General features: G+C 41.0%; 1 protein-coding gene across 1 annotated transcript in view; it reads left to right on the forward strand.

Annotated features, from left to right (window-relative positions):
* The window catches only part of VAPB (VAMP associated protein B and C), a 52,642-nt gene that overhangs the window by 15,479 nt on the left and 15,041 nt on the right, over nucleotides 1–22,122 (forward strand). The window contains exon 2 of the mRNA XM_027621359.2: nucleotides 11,996–12,148. Within this exon, the coding sequence (XP_027477160.1) occupies nucleotides 11,996–12,148 (153 nt within the window). The remainder of the gene's footprint in view (nucleotides 1–11,995; nucleotides 12,149–22,122) is intronic.

The following is a 22,122-nucleotide window of genomic DNA, read 5'->3' on the forward strand; positions in this document are numbered from 1 at the left end:
GATGGGCACTAAATAAAAAACCAGGAAATACATATAACATGGTGCCAGATAATGCGGCAGTGGAAGGGGGGTTGTTGTGTAGAGGTTAAAGGGGTTTGGCATTATATTAAAGGGGTTCTGTATTAAAAAGGGTGATTGGAGAAGGCCATGTCCCTGAGAAGGTGATATTTGAACTGAGACCTGTATCGAATGAGTGTGCAAACCATACACACATTTGGGGGAAGAGCATTCCAAACAGGGAAGGGCAAGTGCAAGGCCCCAAGGTGGCACCGAGTTTGGTGTGTTCAGGGAGCAGCAGCAAGATCATTGTGCCTGCAGAGGAGTGATGGAGTGGCGCAGGAGATGGACTCAGAGCGAGAGGAGGAGCCTTCCTGGTAGGCCAGCCACAGGACAGACTTGGGATTTTGTTGTGAGATGAGAAGCCGTGGAGGATTCTGAGCAGGAGTCCGTTTTTAAAAAAGACCACGGTGTGAAGTAGGGAGAGTAGGCTCTGGGAGGTGTGAGATGTGTGTGATGGTATGTGTGCAAGCCGTAAGGCTACTGCATGAATCCAGGCCCAGAGTACACGAGAGACCGTGGCTAGCACTAGGGTGGTGGCGGTGGAGAGAATGTGGTGAGAAGTACTCTGATTCCAGATCTGTTCTGAAGGTAGAACTGGCTGATGGGTTAAATATGGAGTGGGGAAGGAAGAGAGGAATCTAGGGTAATTGCTTTTGGCCCAAGCATGTTAATGAGTGGTGGTTCCTTTTCCTGAGATGGGAAGCAGTGGGTTTGGGGGAGGGGAGTGGGATTTAAGAGTGTTGCAGCTTCAGATGCTTAGTACACCTGCAAGCCGTGATCAAGGGAGAGGACCAGGCATGGATATAAATTTGGTTACCACTAGCTTATTAGAATATGGTATTAGAGGGAATCCTTTTTTTCAATTGAGAGATTAGGAAGCCTTTCCAAAAGAGAAGGCATTTGAGCAAAACTTTGAAGAATGAGTATGATTTCTAAAGGCAGAAAAAGGGGGAAATAGAAGATTTTTCATCCCAAGTCTCAGAGCCTTTTTCCCTGGTCCCTGGTTGAATTTGTTTAAGAAGGTGCTGACCTGGTTGATAATCTCTTTTCACTGGTATAGCCACTTAGGTTCTCTGTTGAAAAGGAAACCAGAGCAGATTACATACTGACTGATAAACCACATTCTGCTATTCCTCATTGTTCACAAATTGAAAATGTAAGATGAACCATAGAGGTGCCGAATGCAAAATGTGTTTTGCTTCACTCTCTGTGTCTGCTGTGCATTGGGATGTGTTGATTTTGGTGTGGAAGCTTTTCCCATGCCATCATCTTCACTAAAGATTGAACATTTTTGGGGAGTTTTTATTTCTACTGATATTGACCTTATGCACTTGACTTGAGCTGTTAATTTATAACTTAGTCAAGTTAAAACCGCAGCTACAACCATAAGGAATTGGGACCCCCTTGCTGTCTTACCACTCATGTCCCTCACTTGGGCATAATGTCTGTCCTGACTCTTCTTGCTTTGTGTGAAAAAAATGAGTCATGTTTTGCCACTCTCCTGTTTAGGTGGAATTTTATTTGGAGCGGAATATCGCTTATCTTTTTATTTTCATGATCACTGTACTCTTGTGATTATTTTGGTCTTCTAAAGAGAGAAAAATTACTAGATATTTGTTACAATGGGATAAAGATTGTACCTTCAAAAAATTCAGTTTATTAAATGGTCTAAGATACTTTTAGAACTGATATATAAAATACTAGTCAGGTGTACTATTACTTTAATCTTCAGCTGTCTACTGTAGTCTGTCTTAGTGCTGAGTATAGATAGGATTATGCAGTTTCAGCCTTTATATAATACTTTTAGCTATTTTTCTATTTAGAAAAAAAAGTGTTGCATTAAAGAAAAGTAGTCATAGTATTTCTCTCTGAAGGGGTAAAGGCTTTGTAAAAAATTTTAGGTTTGGGTTTTTGTCTTAAATTAGTGAGACCACTGCTACTTTAAATATGTTTTTAAATGATAACCTTGGTTTTTATAAATTACACAAGAATGGCTGTTGATGTAGGTATATTGGTTTTCAAGAACTCCATAATTCAGGATTCTAGTATTTTTTATATATACAAGGCATTCTGGGTAAGAAGAAAATGATCTCAAACATTGCCTGGATCTGACATAAACTGCAGGTAGCTTTCTTTATCTGGAAAAACACTTAAATACAGAGAAATACAGATAATGTAATGAATACCCAAATACAGAATAACTAAATGTTAATTTGTTATACTTGTTTTAAATCTTTCTTTAATAAGTACACTTTGCTAAGAATTTGAAGACATGTCTGCCCATTTTTGCTCCTCTCTTTACTTTACTCTCCAGAGGAGTTTAGTGTGAACTGCTTCCACTGTTACATGACTTCATGTGCTATTATGGCTCAAGTGTCCCTTAGCATTTTGAGACCCATCTCCTGTCGAAATTCAGGTCTGGTTAATTCTTTTCAATTGTTGTATAGGATTCCTTCGTAAGAATGTAGCATATTTACTAACAATAAGAGTTCTTTGTATAGTCTGAATAGTAACTGCTTATCTGTTAACATAAGCTACAAAGAGCTTTCAGTTTCCTAAGCTGTTGTTTCCAGCTGTATGTCTTTTTCAGTAGCCTTCCTGAGTTTGACCTTAGGCCTTTCACAGTACTTTTATCTATTGAACTCTTACACTACAGTAGAGTGCCTTGTGGTCTAGCTTTCCCACCTGTGGAGTTGGTGGCCGACTGACTTTTATTTCTTTCTGCTCCAAGGGAGCTAGGAGACTAGTGAGTTGAACAAACAGCCTGAAAGTTGGTAGTCTGTTTCAGTGAAGCTGGCTTCTGGTGTGCCTGTGATGGTATTATCAGTGAGTATTCTTGGTGTTGATTTCTCCCGCTCTAATAATGGGTATGACGTGTCTGTCTCCTGAGGATATTCTATTTACTTTATTAATTTAGAGGTTACTTTATTAATTGAGAACACTTTGCATTCTAAGATTTCTTCAGGAAAGGGATGTGTCTTTGCAGGGTTCTTTATGTGTGGTTATTTCAAAATAAGAGCTACACAATTAGGCTTTCTGTTGAAATATTGGAATCCAGTGTCTGCCATTAAAAACACATTGGTTGCAAAGCTTTATTTTTTTTCTAAAGCATTGATTTAATGTGTGAGCTAACAATTCAATCAAGAAAATAGATTAAAAAAAAAAAACTTCTCCCAGTGTCCTTACTCTTGAATTCATAGTTATTTAAGAGCTCACCCTCTTTGACTATCTGTTACTATGATATCTTTTTTTCATTTTTTTAGAGGGGGGGCGACTTTAAACAAAATTATCATAGAATAATAATGATGAAAGTATTATTGACTCAAGTGAACATTTTTAATACCTTCATCCTGTGTATGAACAGCATGAATTTATCATGACTTCAGATCCCATTTATGGCGTAGGCATCTGTTTATAGGAACCGTGCCAGGATCAGAATTGAGTTGCCTTTAAGGGAGTCTGGCATTCATTCACCCTGTACACATTTATTGAGCCCCTTTACTGCTTGGGTGGACTCAGGGCCTCCAGTGATGAACAGGACAGGCACAGCTTCCTCTCCCATGCAAGTGTACTCTAGGTGGGAAGCAGTCAGGAGAGCAACGTATGAGCCATCAGGTGACAGAAGTCCTGCGCTGAAGGTAGGAAGGGTGATAGTGCTGGGGAGGGGGGCAGCAGCAGTCTCGGGCCTTCATTCACCCAGATCCTGGTTGTGCACACAGGGGAGGCATGCGCTATTGCTTAAAATAGTTAGGATCATGGTGTGGCCATTCATTCATTCATTCATTCACTCAGAAAATGTACTGAGTATTTTGCTTTGTGTCTGGAAGTATTCTAGATGATGATGATCAGTAGTGAACAAGAGGGACAGAAATGTCTCTCTTTCATGGAGTTTCGATTTTTGGAAGGGGAAGACTTACATAAACAAGGAAAACAAATGTGACAATTGGTGCATTGCAGATGGTTAGGGAAAGCAGGAGGCAGTAGGATACTCTAATGGAAATAGACTGCCAAAGGATAAATTTTAAAGACATCTGTAAGATATCCAGCAGATTTTACTTCATAGTGTCCATTTCTCCCCATTCCTATATACTTTTCCCGTCCTCGGAGTCTATTGTATTGAAACCTCAAGCATGATTTTATTGTCTTAACAAAATCCATCATCAGTCCTAGGGTGCTGGAGACAGATTATTACCTTCCCAGAAAGTAATCTTTTCAGAGTTGAAGTGAAATATGGTAAGTTGTTTTTTGGAAGTGTTGAAGAAAGGAGAGATACTGTACCTAAATTGTGTTTGCAAAAATATAAAGTAATACAGCTCTTTTTATGCAGAGTGAAAAAAGCTGTTGTGGAGCTAATAACTTTAAGTTTATATCTGGAAAGCTGAGACCTGATAGATTATATGTCAATTTGATATATGTTATTTGGTAACACATATAGTTTGAGTTTCAAAGTATTGTAGCTACATTAGGAACATACTACAAAGGAAGGATGTGTATTGCTAACACCAGAATTTCATGAACTCCAGGGGCGCCTGGGTGGCTCAGTTGGTTAAGCGTCTGCCTTCAGCTCAGGTCATGATCCCGGGGTCCTGGGATCGAGCCCCGCATCGGGCTCCCTGCTCCGCGGGAAGCCTGTTTCTCCCTCTCCCACTCCCCCTGCTCGTGTTCCCTCTCTTGCTCCGTCTCTCTCTGTCAAAAAATTAAATCTTTAAAGAAAAAAAATTTCATGAACTCCAGAAAAAGGAAGAAAAGCAATTTCTTTGCAAAGCATCTTTCTTCGTGTATACGTGTGTGTGTGTACTTCATTTATGTGTACACATATAAAATATATAAATATTTCAAAATTAATATTTAGTATCAGAAATGTTGGGGTGCTTCCAAAACTTAATTAATACAAAGTCCAAACACTTTTTTTCTCCTCCCTTTTTGAAAAAAAAAAAAAAAAACACAAAAGCTCTATTTTTTAAAGTAGTTTCAGGTTTACAGCAAAATTGAGCAGAAGGTACAGAGTTCCCAAATATCCCTGGTTCTACACGTGCACAGCCTTCCCCCACTATCAGCATCCAGCACCAGAGGGGTATATCTGTTGAAACTGGTAAACCTACGTAGATACATCATTATCACCCAAAGTCCGTAGTCTGCATTAGGGTCCAGCCTTGGTGTCATATATCCTGTGGGTTTTGACAAATACATACAATGGCATGCATCCACCGTTGTGGTATCATACGGAATAGTTTCACTGCCCTGACGGTCCCCTGTACTCCACCTCTTCAGACCTTTTTCTCCTCCCACTTCCTGGCAACCACTGATCTTTTTTAGCTTCCATAGTTTTGCCTATTCTAGAATGTTATATAATTGAAATCATACGGGATATAGCCTTTTCAGATTGGCTTCTTTCACTTAGTGTTATGCATTTAAAATTCCTTCTTGTCTGAATAATGGCATGATAATATTCCATTGTCTGGATGGACAACAGTTTATCCATTTACTTACTGAAGGACATCTTCGTCGTTTCCAAGTTTTGATGATTATGAATAAAGCTGCTCTGAACCCTGATGTGCAGGTTTTTGTGTGCACATGAGTTTTTGACTCCTCTTAGTGAATTCCAAGGCGTTCGATTGCTGGATTATATGGCAGGAGTATGTGTAGTTTTTTTTTTTTTTTTTTTTTAAGAAACAGCCAAACTGTTCCAAAGTGGCTGTGCCCTTTTGTATTCCCACCAGGAAGGAGTGAGGGCTCCTGCTGCTGCCCATCCTGGCCAGTATTTGATGATATCAGTGCTGTAGATTTTGGCCCTTTTGGTGTGTGTTAGTATCTCACTGTTTCATTGTTTTAATTTGAAGTTTCCTTTTTTTTTTTTTTTTTTTTTAGATTTTATTCATTTGATAGAGACACAGCGGGAGAGGGAACACAAGCAGGGGGAGTGGGAGAGGGAGAAGCAGGCTTCCTGTGGAGCAGGGAGCCCAATGCGGGGCTCAATCCCAGGACCCTGGGATCACGACCTGAGTGGAAGGCAGACACTTAACAACTGAGCCACCCAGGCGCCCCTAATTTGCAGTTTCCTAATGACATATGATGAACATCTTTTCATTTGTCTATTTTTCCATTTGTTTATCTTATTTTCCATCTGTATATCTTCTTTGGTGAGGTATCTGTTCAGATCTTCTGCCCATTTTTTGTAGTGTTCATTTTCTTACTGAGTTTTAAGAGTTCTTTGTATATTTGGATTGCAGTCCTTTATCAGATAGGTCTTCTGCAAATATTTCCTCCCAGTCTGTGGCCTGCTTGTCTTCTCATTCTCCTGACAGGGCCCATTGCAAAGCAGATGTTTTTCATTTTAATGAAGTCCAGTTTGTCAGTTATTTCTTTCATGGATGATACCTTTCGTGTTGTCTCTGAAAAGTCATCGCCAAACCCAAGGCCATCTAGATTTTCTTCTGTGTTATCTTCTAGGAGTCTTATAGTTTCTTGTGGTGTGTGTGTGTATTTATATTCATTCTGGTTAAATTGAATTGCTGAGTAAAAATGAAATGATATATTTACCCCTTAAAAAATTCTGTCCTGTTGTTTACAGATGGGGTGATAAGATGTGCTTGAGGTCACACAGATAAACAAGGCTAAGATGGAGTTTTGAGTTCACTTGGCAGTTTTCCCTCTTACCTTTTACAGTCACTGGGACCTGAGCTCTTAACTTACTCTTTTGTAAAAATGGTATTTGCATTTCCTGAAAGGAAGACTGTTGTTGGTCTTTTTCTCTCTGGGTCTCTGAATGAACAAATGAATGATTACAGAAAAGAGGTACAGTACTTGCACTGTGTATGGATTGGTAAAATGTTTAAAGATTTAATGGAATACTTTTTTCTACAGAGCACTCTTGTATTTCCTTCATGATAGGTTTATCCAGCCATTTTTGATGACATTTTCAGTGCTTGGAACCTGACCTCTTACCGTTGAGAAGTTTGCTGGATTGTGACCTTCTTTCCTTGGCCTTTAAACCAGCACTTTATAATTCCAAGGCTCCATGTTTGTAAGACTAAAAAATTAACCGTTCCTCCTTTCACCTTTAGTGCAATGCATACTTCTGCTGGCTTTGTAGTCTCTATATTGTTTGCTTTCTAAGACAGGTGAGTTCCAGATCTTGCTGTCTGAAAATACACACTTCAGAATGACAGCAAGTCACGCCTTGGTGGAGAAAATAGTTTATACTGTGCTTAGCTTTATCTAAATTCCATTTAGAGCATGTCAAAGAGTCCATACCCAAGTTAGTCATTGCTCTTTGTGAGCATCTACAAACTCAAGAATTTTCACAGATGAGTATGCATAATATAGGGCATAAAGAATATTACTCAGATTAAGAAAAATTAAAATGCTAAAGATTATTCCTAATTTCTCCCATAATATAGGGCATAAAGAATATTACCCAAATTGTTAAGAAGAAAAATTAAAATGTTAAAGATTATTCCTAATTTCTCCCAAGTTCATCTTGCTTCATTTTTTTTGGCCTTCATTTCACATTTTAGATCCTTAGTTCCTAGTTTTATATAAACATTATCTGAAATAAAGAATAGAAAATTGGAAAGAAAAATGATTAAAAGTGTGTGCTGTGGTTCTAGAGGTACCAAGTCATTTTTTCATTTCTTGGAGGAAAAAAGTCTAACTTTTGAAGGAGATTTCATTTGTAAAATTGACTCTGTACTTTATAAGCAATGTTTAAATTCATTGGTGATAAATATGCATGTTGGTATAGTAAAATCCCATTTTTTACATAATGCTTTAATGGAAATGGCAGTTTTATGAAATGAAAGTGACTAGTAAAAATCTGAATGATGCTCATAAGCCCTTACATCATTTTTATTGAGGTTTTTGTATATTCTAATTCATTAATACAGGGAAAAAGGAGATCACTAACATGGTTTATTTCCTATAATTACTCAAATCGAGTATAATTTATTTTCAATAAAATTCTTAGAGTACATTGCCCAGGGTGGGAAGAAAAGGGCTGGCCTGTTTTTACAAAATGTCTAGATTTTTACTCATGAGACTTTGCTGTTTTAACAATGTTGTTCACTTGCATGTATTTTCTGTATAGTTCCCTCTAGATTTTTTACAAATAAAAACCTATGTAAGTGCAAGAAATCCCAAACACTTAAAGGCTCAGGATTGAGTGTTGAGGGAGAAATCTGGATTATTTATTTATCCTGCTTAATACTACAAATATTGTTTGTCTTTTAATAATTTAGACTACCTTTCATGTGATTTATAATGTGAAACATTATTTATATTACTGTGTAATTAACTGGGGGGAATTTCCAAAAACCACTTAGTGTTTACAGTTAAATTTGGTTTATTTTTGTGGAATACCTAGAAGAAAAGGTGAGTGTAAGGGATAAACAAATACTTAAATTTTGGGGCGCCCCTACCCCCAACTTCTTGAGGTAGGGCAAGGAGGAAGAGACACTACAAACGGAGTTGGAAACAAGTAAACATTCGTAATTTCATCACAGTGAAATCTTGCCAACAACCCTATTTTCTGCTCCCAGTATACTTCAGACCACCATAGGAAAATCTGTAATTTTTTTGGATGTGATTGTGGGCCATTATGAATTCTTGACATTCTCATCTGAAGATGCGTCCATGTTCTTGAGACAGAATTTTGTTGAAACTAACAACTTTAAGTTTATATCTGGAAAACGTTAAGGCCTGATAGTTTTATAAATCACCATCAGATTGTCAGTACCCTCCCTCCCAGCCCCCACCCCCAGGGTTTATATTTGAAAACTCATTCCTTTTCAGGTGTCTCTTTGTGTAGACACACAGCTCGTCTGTTTTCTTCTCCTTTGCCCCCAGCATTGTGAGCTGTTTGAGCTGGAGCTATGCTTATGTGAGTTCTTGTGATTGGCCATTCTTCTGTAAAGGCCAGGGACTGTGTACATGCGTGGTGTGTATGCCATTGTGCGTGCATGAGTGTGTGTGTGCGTGTTTAATTGCTGTCTTTGACCCCAGAAAATCAGAGTTGTGTTTAGCTGTTCTTTTTTCCTTTTACCATTGCTGAAGTGATCTCCACTCTTAAGCAAGCAAAGAGTCTTTTGGGGGATAAGTCAGATTGTGTGCTTTGTGGAGAGTGGAAAAGGGTAGAGGCGCAGGGAGCTGCTGCCTCCATAATCCGCTAAACACGTCTCAGCACCAGGGATACTGTTCTCCCTTGATGCCCAAAACTTGATACAAGGATGGAGAGTTGTCAGCATGGGGTTCTTCCTCATTGTAGCTGAAAGTCGTCTTAGGTCACAGAGTACCTGCCCTCTTGGGTAAGCTTTTGGTCCTCAGTAAGGAGATGACTTTGAGTGTAGTGAGAGGGTTGTTTGTGATGGGCGTCAGTAGGTGAGATGCACTGCCAAAGATGTTTTTTACCCATGTCTGGCTACAACTGCACCTACAAAATGCCTGATCGCAGAGGGCCAAAGGCAGGGCTTATTAGAAAGATAATCAAATGGAAACATTCTTTAGGCATGTCATTCTTGAAGGTGCTGTTGCCCATGGAATGAGAATAAATTCTAGTGTAAAAAACTTAAAACCATCAGTGATCCAGTAGTACAGTTGATTTTGCTATAATGCAACATACGCATTCCTAAAAATCACCATACCACATAAAATAGCAGGATAAACACTGGAGGACTTACAAGAGGGAAATGAGGTTAAGTTCAAAAACTTTGTTGGTCATATACACACACACAGACAGGAGCCTGATCATGGTTTTACACACATTAAATGGGTAGGAAATACGGTATTGTATTTCAGTAAACATGGCACTTCACCTTGAAGAAGATGTGAAGTTTGCCTGTGGAGGTGGCATCGGAATAGCTGTAGTTTGTGAGTCACTGTCCAGTGGAGGAAGGAGGGCAGGTGGTGACTCTGGGTGTGGGTGGTTGTGGCTGCCAACCCACAGGTGAGCTGAGGTAGCTGAGAGGGGTTGAGGTGTGTGTAGGGGGTGTATTTTGTGTATTTCTAGGCAGCTTGGTTCAGCTGGATGCACTTTTCTGTGTTCATCTAGCATTTCTTGTAGACAAAATCATGCATAAGCAAATGTGAAATTTGTTTTATGCTCAGATTGTCCCCCTAATATGCACATCAGTCACAGTGGAACAAATTCACGATTTCAAACTAAGCTTTGTGGCAGAACTGGCTATAGTTTATTTGATTTTGGAACTGAGTCCGTTTTCCTTTCTTCCTTTCCATCATTATTGATTTCTTAATTTATATTTAAGTTAAGCCCATATCAAATTGATTTTTTATACCCTGAGCGCTTCCGAAGGAGAGAAAGTAGCCTGAGATTTTAATTTTGCTAGTGCTTATCCACCAGGTAGTTCCCTCCTTGGTGAATATCTTTGCCTGTCTGTCTGTCTGTCTGTCTTCTGTCGTCCATCTAGATACACACACAGTGAGACCCTTACTAGATGCTTGGAGATACAGAATGTATTCTGTATTCTGGAGATACAGAAACTGGTAAGGTATCGTCCTTATCTCAAGGAGCTTAGAGTCTCATTGAAAATTTTTCAAGGCACAGATTTGAATGTCTTTTTTGGGTTTCCTTAGGGAACGGATGAACCAACATCTATTTCTTGGTTTGTGAACATAGGAGCACCCAGACCTTCCCACCCCACCTCCTACTTCTTTGTAAATGTAGAGATAGGAGTGAAGAGCTTGTGTGGAGGAAACACAAAGATATCATTGATTTACATGGTGAAAAGATGTCAATTTGAAAAAAGGTTGAAAAGGACTTAGGAGGTCTTGTAGTCAACCCTCCCACTGACTCCTTAATAAACCTAGTAGTCAGGTATCCACGGTAGAGCGGTAAATGGAAAAAAAGCAAGTTTCAGAGTAATGTGACTAGTATGACCCCTTTTGTTGTCCCCCCCCCCCGCCATACATGTGTGTACGTGCTATTTGTATAAGCACAGATGATGTGAGAAGATCGCCCGTAGTAGTCACCTCAGGGGACAAGGGAAAGCTTATTAACTTCCTCTTTATACATCTCTTACTGTTTGGCTTGTTTTAAGAAGCATGTTTTACTTTTTTAATTAAAAAATCTAATAAAGTAGAAAATGAATAAATAATAATAATAAAAAATACCCTCCGGGCCCTTAGCTTTGTTTCCATCGTCTCAGTAGCCTGCGTAGTTATAAAACTGAACATCACATTCCAGGTGTGGGCTGCCTAGCAGGACTCCAACCTTGCTGTAGTTAACGCGGTGTTGGGGCGGGGGGTTCTGTGTTTATAGACCATTAACACCTTAAAGTCTTTTTTACACCTGCTACCCTTGGCACACTCTACCCTTGGTAATTGTGGGACCCAAGTTTAATCCTTCAAATTCTGTTAGAGGTCATCTTATTGTGGAAATCAGTATTTAACATAGGTTAAGAACTGGTCTTGGATTGGATTCAAGCTGCCTGGTTCAGTTCCTAACTACCTACCACTAACTAGCATGAACACTTAGACAAGAAACGCATATTCCTGAGCCTCCATTGTCTTCTTCCTCTTCTTCTTCTTCTTTTTTTTTTTTGTGGGCAGCAAAGCAAAGTTTATTGAGCAATAGTCTAAAACTCCGGGAGACGGAGGGGGCCTGAGAGGGTTGCCTGAGCCTCTGTTTTCTTATCGCTAAAACGACAGTAACCATAAAGTTGTGAGGTTTCAAGGAGAGACTGGATGTTAGAACGCTTACCTAGATTGCCTGGTGGTGTGATGAGAACATGGTGAATTTCAGGTGCTACTGTTAGTGCGATAACGTCACTTCCTTTCTCCCATCCGTGACAGTGAGCTAGTTTTGGATCTTGAACCTTCCCTTGACTGTATGCCGTTTCCCTCCCCACCCCAAAACATAAATCAGTCAGCCTTCTGAACTTCCCGCGCAAGGTCTCCAGTCAGTCTCTGTCTCATTCCGCAGGTCCCTTCACCGATGTCGTCACCACCAACCTAAAGCTTGGCAACCCAACGGACCGAAATGTGTGTTTTAAAGTGAAGACCACAGCACCACGTAGATACTGCGTGAGGCCCAACAGTGGGATCATCGATGCAGGGGCCTCCATTAATGTATCTGGTAAGTTCAGAGACTGGAGGCCAACGGGGGGGGGGCTAAAAAGTCCCCCTAAAGCCAGTAGGATTTCTTAAAGTTTGCATTTGGTATAGCAAAATAAGACAATAGACTTCTCCCTGAACCCGCCACCCTCTGATTGAAAAGCTTAGTGGGTCCCACGCACCTGTTGGTTTTCCATAATTAAAGCCTTTTTGGTTTAATGCTGACAGCCTTCTGCGCCTTAATAGTTACAGCAAAAGTAAAGTGGTAACTTCAGACTTTACTTCAGAATGAGTTTGGTTTTCACTTCCTTGAAATTAAATCTGCCCTTTGGCAATAAATAAAAAAGGGCTAAACAAACTTAATTTTACTTTGTGGGAGAATGCTAAATGGAGTTATTTTCTTATTTAAGCTAAATGGTTTCTGACATTAGGCTTGTGTCATTCCCAATGATTGGTAACTGCACTTTACTGATCGTGAAAAGCTCAGGGAGGTAAGGACTGAGGAGACTGGAATATATCCAAGGGCGAAAGTTTTGTGCGTGTCTCATGGGTTTTTCCCTTACAGTCTGAGAATGCATATATTTTCCAAAGTCCAGCTTTTGAAAAGACGCTGGTAAAGTGCCCAGATTGAGAATTGGATTTTAAAATTAAGGAGATGGAAGTGATGGGTTTGAGTTTAAATGTCTTTTAGAAATGGAATAAACTTTCAGCTCATTAGAACTTCTGGATCCAAGATGCCTTTTGTATTTGTGGAGGAGCTGTGGGGGAGTGTGTGTTTATCCTGTAAAAATCAGGAGACTTTGTGTCACAGAGGGTTCTGCATCATTAGAAGCTACTACTCATTGAAATGGGTACTTGACTGGCTTTTTCCATGACAGATTTTGATTGTGATGCATTTGGCTATTCATTTGACACCTAAAAGAAAATGATTCACCTCTTTGGAAAGATATAAGGTGTTTCATTATCTGATCATTTCTGTAAACTCTTATTCCCCACACCCATTGGTTTCTCTCATTATGGTGCTCCCACACCAGCTATACCCCTGTGTGCTTCTCTCTGAGGCTGCAAGACCTGATCTGGACTCTTGAATTGGGTTGTTATTCAGGAAGTCAGAAGGATGAGAGCCAGATTTTATTGAGGGTCTCCTTTGTGCTGAGCCAGCACACACATTATCTCATATAATTTCTGTTATTTGGCCTGTGAGGAATGCATCATTACCTGCCTTGTACTAAGAAGGAGACTGGTGGCTATAGGCTCACGAACCTAGCAAGTGACACAGCCAAGATGTGGATCACTGTGTCTGGCTCCGAAGCCCAGACTAAAGTGCAGCGTGCTGGGGAAGGCAAAGGGTCTGAGGTGTTGGCATTTCTGTACTCCTTGGATCCAAATGGTTTCAGTTTTTCTCCTGAAATCAGGGGTAGCTGAAATCTTTATTCCCTTTTATTGACTTTGGTTTTCCTCTTGATTTCTTTGCCCATATCATATTTGAGCAAGGTTGTCAGTAGATGAGAATTACCAATTTTCAGGGTAAATAAGGGGGCAGCAACATAGTTTCTGAATAAAATAGTCTCCGCAGGCAGTTGTACAGTGTAGGTGTGCTTTCCAGTATGAAATATAAATGTGTGTATGTCTCTTTCAGAAAGATTCATCCCTCCCCCAATCATAGGAATGGTGTTTTGTTTTGTTTTAAGATTTTATTTATTCATTTCTTTGAGAGAGGGAGCACGGGAACTGGGAGGGGAGGCAGGGGAGAGAGAATCTGAAGCAGACTCCGTGTTGAGCATGGAGCCTGATGTGGGGCTCTATCTCATGACCCTGAGATCATGACCTGAGCTGAAACCAGGACTCAGATGCTTAACCGACGGAGCCACTCAAGTGTCCCTATTTTTATTTTTTTAATTAAAAACATTTTTTTGGAATGTTTTTTAAGGTAATAACCCTGGGCATTTGTTTTGATTTATAATTCCCTACTTAAGGAAGACCAAAGATTTTGTGGTTGTGGCCTTTCTTTTGCAGATAAGAACGGAAGGTATAGAGAGTGGGTGTGATTATCTAGGTCCACATGGGTGATTAGTGGCAGAGCTGGCACCTGAAACCAGCTCTGCTCCTGACTCGGTGGGTCTTCTGTGATATGAGGCTGCATCAACAGTGTTAGGGGGTGGCCCCACTTACAGATGAATATAAAATTTTAGATAAAGTACCATGGTTCTCAAAATGTAATGTACTTGGGGAAAAGTAATTGAATAATAAAATGCCCATGTGTCTACAGGTCTGACTCCCAGATAAACAAGATTATGTTTGCACATGAGAAGGGCTCCCTTGTTATTATTTGGTGTGTATTTTTCGCCCTGTTTGAGGTGCACCTAGGTGAAGCCAGGTGTCGCTGCGTTTCTGGGACAGCATCTTCAGTTGGCAGAGGACACTGGCACCCATCTGCTGCCGTTTTCTGTGCTGAGGGACCAGTGTATAATGTATTAGACATTCGTATCTCAAGGCAAAAAGCACTGGGCTTTTTAAGGTCCTCTTAAAATGCAGCTATAGGATGACATCTTGGTGAGTACATAGAGTTTCTAGGTTCCTTTGGGAGAGAAGATAGCCTCAGGACATGAAGGATACCAGCAGAAGGCAGTGCAGATTGTCCACAGGCCCAGTGGTACACACGGCCACGTTTGGTGTTACCCACTCTCCTCCGAGATCACTAGATTTGAAGTCTGGGAATCTGAAAGGAAAGCTTAGTTGTGCTGTTTAACCTGTTGGCCGATCTTTGTCCAATCTATTAATGTATCTAGGTTCTAGTTTTCTCATTTGTAAAATGGAAGGAATAGTATCTACCTCACAGAGTACTTTCCGGTGCTGTTAACTGAACACATGGCACAAGAGTGGGATTGTGTTATTTTCCCACTAGCTTTGATAAAAACTGTTTTTGTTGAACATGGATTGTACATATTTGAATTGCCTTTTTAGAAATAAATTAATTCCATACATTTTATTATTTGACTTTTTCTAATTTCAAGAAGAAATGTGTATTTTTTCTTTCTATGATATGCATTTGTTTTCTAATGAAAAGCCACTAGTGAATTTTCAAATATAATCAATAAAAAGGTGGCCATCAAATCAACCTAAAATACTACCAGCATTGCCCTGTCTACCACACAGAATGTCACGGCATACCCGCAAATGACATGCCTAGTACATTATTTCTCTCCCATCTCTGAAAACCCTTGGGATGTGCTAGCTATTAGGGAAGGTTATAAATCATTCTTCGAGAGAGGGGCAGGGAGGGAAAGAAAGAGAGGGAGGAGGAGGAGACCCACCCACATAGCTGGCCAGGGGGCTGAGGTTTTGAAGGCACACAAATCAGGGTTGTGTGGGGGGCACGCGAGGAGACTTTGTAGCTGTCACATACCTTTCTGACACACCCTGTGAAACTCTTCTCAGCTTTTAGGTAGGCTTGATATATTCAAGGGAGCTTACATTGTGTGTCAAAAGTCCAGACTCTGACCTGTCATGTTATTTTCTCCAGAAGGTGGCAAATTACTTATTGAGTCCTTAAAAAATAACAGGTGTGTTTTAAAAACTTAGGTGGTAAAGTAATGGTTGGAAACAAGCATAACCTAGACTTCGTGTGTCTGTAGGTGAAAATGTGTGGATTTCCCAAAGGGATGGTTTGAGGTCTGGTCACTTGGGTCTAGGATGGGAGTCCTTTTCTTTGTCCTTTATGTAGGTGTTCATTTCATCTCATCTCATTCTTCCAGTAGCCCCTTCTGTGGTCTGTGCCTGTTGGATGAGGCAGTGTGTAGGTGAGGGGGTGCAGAGTGCTTTCTGTTTGCATTAATTGACCCAGAATGCCATGGTTTTGGCCCTTGCTCCTTGATACACACCATCTACTAGAGATAGTTTTGAATTATTCAAATCTGGACCTCAGCAAAATAGCTACACTTAAATGGAGATTGGAGAAGAGGAGATTGGATTTTTCCCCCCCTGAGATTTTAAATGCAAGGAAAATAGAACTTTTTGAATTAATGAATTGTTTGAAGCCGTGGGGGGTCTCCCCATTTGTTCTAGCTTTACAAAATTAAATCTATTTTCTGAACTGTCTGGTGGGAAAATATTTTTAAGGTAGATAATTTCTGAAAATGTCTTTGTGGTAAGCTGTTAGTGGTTGTGGATTTTTTTTTTTTAATACTGCAGTTTAATAATGAGGGAGTTTTCCATTAATATTCCAAACCATGTTTGCCAGTGGATACAGCAGGTGAAGTGGTAAAATTATGGGCCCATCAAAAATACTTATGCTTCCTGTAATATGATATTAAGTTTAATATTTTTATAACCTTCACTGAATTCTAATTTCACTAAAGTAGCAAGCATGCTTCCATTTGCAGTTCAATTATGCACATTCGTTGCCTTTGTACCAAGCAAATTAGAAATGCAAAATATCTGTATGGGGGGGGGCATTGGAAAGAGTCATTAAAGATACCAATATTTAGGTACAGATACACTTTACTAAGTGAACCCTGGGAATTGAAAATGGATTAAAGACAAACAAACACAAATCTACTAGTGTCTGAATCAGTATTTTAAATTAAAATTCAAAGAATTAAGGAGCAGTGTTCACTTCTGACACACAATCCCTTCCAGCACTCCTTTCAATCACATGTTAAAGCATAAAGTTCTTCCAGTAAAATCCTGAGGACAGAGAATTCATAGCTCTTCTTGGATGGAAACATTGGTCAATTAATGTAATTGGGTAGTATTGCAATTGATAATTAATCCTTTTAAGATTTTGCTGACTCAGTTTAATGGAGCTGCTTGCCTGCCCTGGACCAGTCAACCTTGGGCTGCAGCTTTTAGGTGATTAGCACCAGCGTATAAGTGCACTGCCCTTAGAGAAAGAAGCCAGGCATTCATCTGTCAAGTGCTGATAGCAGAAGCTAAATTTGGGGGGTTTGGGCATCTTAACAGCAACATTCTTCTTTGTTTGATCATTTGCTTTGGAAGTCTCTGATAAGCAAAACCTTTTTATAAATGATTTTCATGAACCAAGTTTATTCTTCTCAGATAAGAATGACTCACATTCATACCTAAAAGATGTCTTTAATCTTTTTCACCAGATAGATGAGAGATTCTGGTTTTTTACAAAAGGAAATTAATAAGAATTCAGCCTAATTACGCTTTTTAAAGATTTTTTAAAATTTTACTGTGATATGCAGGTTTCTTAAGAATCCCATGTTTCACTTTTTAGGAGTATGACACAGTTTATTTATTCTTTACATTTTCTTTTCTTTTTCTTTTTTTTTTAATAAAGATTTTATTTATTTGGGGCACCTGTGTGGCTCAGTCGGTTGAGTGGCTGCCTTCCGCTTGGGTCATGATCCCAGGGTCCTGTGATAGAGCCCCGGGTCTGGCTTCCTGCTCAGTGGGGAGTCTGCTTCTCTCTCTCTCATATAAATAAAATTTTTTTTTTAAGATTTTATTTATTTGAGAGTGAGAGCTCACAAGCGAGAGAGCAGAAGCGGGGGGGGGGGGGGGCGCAGCAGAGGGAGAGGGAGAAACAGACTCCCCCACTGAGCAGGAAGCCCCATCCAGGACCCTGGGATCATGACCCAAGCCAAAGGCAGATGCTTAACCAACTGAGACACCCAGGCGCCCCTCTTCTTTACATTTTCAAAGATCATGATCAAGAGGACTTATCAGGTACACTGAACACCTCACTTAGTGGACAGTAACTTCAGCTTTCAGTGGAGTCACTGAGGAGCAGAAATTAAGCTCAACTTTGGAGCAGCCAAGAGTTATGTTCTTTTCACTCATTATAGTTTCTTGCATATTTACTTATTTATTTTTAAAGATTTCATTTATTTATTTGACAGAGAGAGAAAGGGCACAGAGGGAGAGTGAGAGGGAGAACCCGACTCCCAGCTGAGCAGAGAGCCTGACATGGGGCTCAATCCCAGGACCCTGAGATCATGACCTAAGCCGTAGGCAGATGCTTAACCGACTGAGCCACCCAGGTGCCCCAGTTTCTTGCATATTTAAACACTTGAGCTCCTCATCTTGACTCTCTTGTTTACTCTTGCTTTATTTTTTAAAGTTTTAAGTTTTTTTTAAAGATTTTATTTTTGAGAAAAAGCACGTGATCACATGTGGGAGGAGGGGCAGAGGGAGAAGCAGTCTACCTGCTGAGCCAGGGAGCCCAGGGCTCAACTTGATCCCAGGACCCAGGGATCATGAAATGAGCCGAAAGCATACGCTTCACCAGGTGCCCTATTTTTTTAAGAAAATTTTTTAAACGTTTTATTTTTAAGTAATCTCTATACCCAAAATCTCTATACCCACTTACAGCCTGAGATCAGGAGTCACACACTCCATCGAGTGAGCCAGCCAGCTGCCCCTTCTCTTACTTTAGACTCATTGTTAGCCTTGTCCTGGTGTCCGGCCCATCACAGACCAGAATGAAGTGAAAGGGCTTTGGGAGGTAGCCACAGTGAAGGACTGGACAGGAATATCACAAAGGGCGAGTAGGGGAGAGGGTTCAGAAATAACAGCAGGGGACTGGAATGACTTAAGCCTCAGGGCAGACAGTTCTCTGTATTCTAGTTGATCAGTCCCAAGAGCCATGGCTTGTAGGTCTTTCTAAGATAGAATATAATGGGTGTTCATAATACCAAGAGTTAATCAGAAAAAGGCTATTTTGTATTCCATTGTAAAGTATTACAGGAAACAGGAAAGTATGTTGGAGTTTTTTTTTTAAAAGATGTATGTTTTTAAAAATGTTTATGGGGCGCCTGCGTGGCTCAGTTGGGTAAGCGACTGCCTTCGGCTCAGGTCATGATCCTGGAGTCCCAGGATCGAGTCCCGCATTGGGCTCCCTGCTCAGCGGGGAGTCTGCTTCTCCCTCGGACCCTCCCCCCTCTCATGCTCTCTCTATCTCATTCTCTCTCTCAAGTAAATAAATAAAATCTTTTAAAAAAATAAATAAATAAAAAATAAAAATGTTTATAAGAAAGAGTGAATGAGGCCTGTTCTTTGGTCAGTGCTGTGCATCTGGCACATCTCATCTTCCAGTGACACTGAGGTACGTTTGTACTAGTCTCTGCACAAATAAGTCAACCAGACAATGAAGAGTTTGTTATCTACGATGGGCTGTACTGAATTGGAAAATCCTATAGAGAACACAAAGATAATTCAATGTTAACTTATAAGTAGATAAAATTATTTGCCTGCTGGATTTGTCATTCCATCCATAGGACCCTGAATAGGCAGAGTCCCTGAAAGCAGTTATGTTTTCAACATTTTGAGAATCCTAAAGGAAGTAATAAATTTACTCATGATAAGGGTACACAGTCTACAATTCTGCATTGCTTTGCTTTCGCCTAGAATTATTTCACCTCACTGTGGTAATACTGGTCTTTTAAGCTGATCAAGCTCTGGCTTGTTTCTGATTAGCTTAAAAAAGTAGAGCAGGAACTACATTACTACACCATCAATGCAGTTTGGGAGAGAATAGCCTTTGGTGGCACACAGGAGATCAAAAAGGAGAAAGAGGGGACAGTTGTGACGTGAAGATTGGAACCTGCTGTCTGAGCCCACGGGTAGGAGAGGGTAGCTCCGGGAGGCAGCACAGAAGGGAAGCCAGATGGTTGTGAGTGAAAGAAGGCTTCCTCTCTTTGTGTCGCCCCAAGGAGATTTTTAGAGGGAGCATGATTCAGGAGTGCTTTGAATGTTGGAAGGGAAGAAGGTACACACCTGTCAACCAATGAAAAACTAGTATCCAGAATGTGAGCTATCAAAACATGAAGTCCTGGTCTCAGTCAAATTGGGTAGAAGGGCAAACATGTGGGAAGGAGCTTAGGCATCTCAGTGTCAACAGTGTCCACTAGTAGAATAAGGTCCCCAAAGAAGAGCGAGGGTGTGAGACAGCATTCTGGTAGGGGCCAGAGTGCTAGGTGAAATACTGAATACGCGTTCTCCAGGTGTGGTTCCTGGGCTGGTAGAATCAGTATCCTGTTAGAAATACACGTTCTCAGCCCCACCCCAGATCTCTTTGAATCAGAAACTCTGGAAGTGGGTGGGGTCCCACCACCTGTGTTTTAACAAGAACTCCAGGTGATTCTTATGCATGCTGAACCTTGAGACTCCCCTCGTTACCAAGTCGGGTTGGTGGGTTAAGTTCTGGAAGGTCTGTATATTGAGATGTGAGTAGGGCAGGAAGACCAGAAGAGACGTGCCGGGTAGGGCCGACATGGTAAGAAGAGACTTTGGTGATGACAGAGCACTCTGCGTGCGAGGGCAGCCGGCAGATGGGTGTGCCTGTCATGGGTCCGTGCCGGGAAAGCTGGGGAGCCCGGGAAGAGTTGCACTGATTGTCCTTTACTTGGGAAATAGGGTTTTTTGGTAGGAGGGTTTCGGTCTGAGGAATATGGTAATAGTGAGTAGGGTGTGTCGGGAAGATTAAATTGACAGGGGTCATAGGAGCTGTGCAGGGTGATTTGATGGGAGAGACACTGGGAGGAAGGGAGAAGAGCTCCTAGTTGGAGAAATCTAGACGTCAGGGGGGGGCCTGAGCTGTGATTGTGGCCATGTAGAACGAGGAGAGAGACATCTCGAGGGTAAGATTCTGAGATTAAAAAAAAAAAAAATGAAGCATGTGCCATGCTGCTTGTGAGACTTTCATTCATTTGCTCTGTTCACATTATGATGCAGATGAAAGTGATGTGTAACTTCCGTGGGTTCTCCTAGGAAGCTGTTGTGCTGCGTTTAATGAGGTCATCATTTCTCTGAGGGGTGTGTGTGTGTGTGTTTAGTAACATATATTCTGCATTTCTTCTCTTTTGAAGAAAGCCTGATCTTATTGACCCACTGTTTTATGACCCCTGAAGCCCCTTTCCTGACAGGACCCCACTTCTGCAATCTGTGACACAGCAGACATTGTATCACAAAGCATTAATGTTGGTGAATGGTGAGCAGTCTCCTGGTAACCAGCTTCTTCTTAATGTAGTATCAGCAGATACATTTTAAAAGTAGGATAGATGGTTCGTTTAAGAGGGTTTTATCATCAGTGTCTCTGATATTCAAGTGAAATAAATTAAGTTAATGGGAAGCTCTTTTATAGCCTGTCACGGAAAAAAGTACATAATCTCTGTCACAATTTGCATGTATGGAGCTGACAGAACAAACGATTAACAACACTTCTTCTGTCATGTTCTCATAAAGCTCCAGCTAATAGGGTTTAGCAAATTGAATTGGACATGAGATGATAGCAGCTGAGAAATACAAACTTTTCGACATGAGTTGGGGGCAGTGTTAAGCAGGATGTGGATACTGAGGCACAGCGAGGGTTTCTGAAGGCTCTCAGGGTCTGGGTGGCCACTTGATTTCTTCATTCTTGCTTGCCGATTGGGAGCCCCCAAGGAAAGGAGAGCTGATGGGTGGCAGATACCTTCTCCACTTGCAAGTGGAGGGAGAGTGGCTGCCGTGGGGGAAGGGCCGAGGCCACCTAATACCCTGAGCTTCCTGGAAGTTCACCAGCAGGCCATGACTTTCACTCCCAGTTTCACGTTTTCAACTTGCCAGCCTCACGTTTGTTTATATTTCACAAGTCCCTGCTTCTGGCTGTCTCCAGTGTTCTTGTAAGGTGATTTGATTGCTGCCAATACCCACTTCTTTGTGTTTGTACATTCTTGTTGAACTCAAGGGTCTAAATGTAAGTGATAACTTTTAGCTGTTCTTCTGATCTACACCGTGGCAGCTTTTGGTAGGTAGGAAGCTCTCTAGGCCTGGAGGTGTGCTGATGACACCTGTGACATCCAGTGGTGCCCGTGGGTGTCAGCGCCGCGCCCATCTGCAGAGGTGGAGCAGGCAGCTGCCAGGTGGTTTGGTTAGAGGAGCGCAGGGAACCCCAGACCCCTTCCTCTGGTGCATATGCGTGCGTTCCTGCGTGTGTGCTTTCTGTCTCTGCCCAAGGCCTGGATGCATGCTGGAACTCATGGCTTAGTTTGT

The sequence above is a fragment of the Zalophus californianus genome, chromosome 8 (genome assembly GCF_009762305.2).
Source record: "Zalophus californianus isolate mZalCal1 chromosome 8, mZalCal1.pri.v2, whole genome shotgun sequence".
NCBI lineage: Eukaryota > Metazoa > Chordata > Mammalia > Carnivora > Otariidae > Zalophus > Zalophus californianus.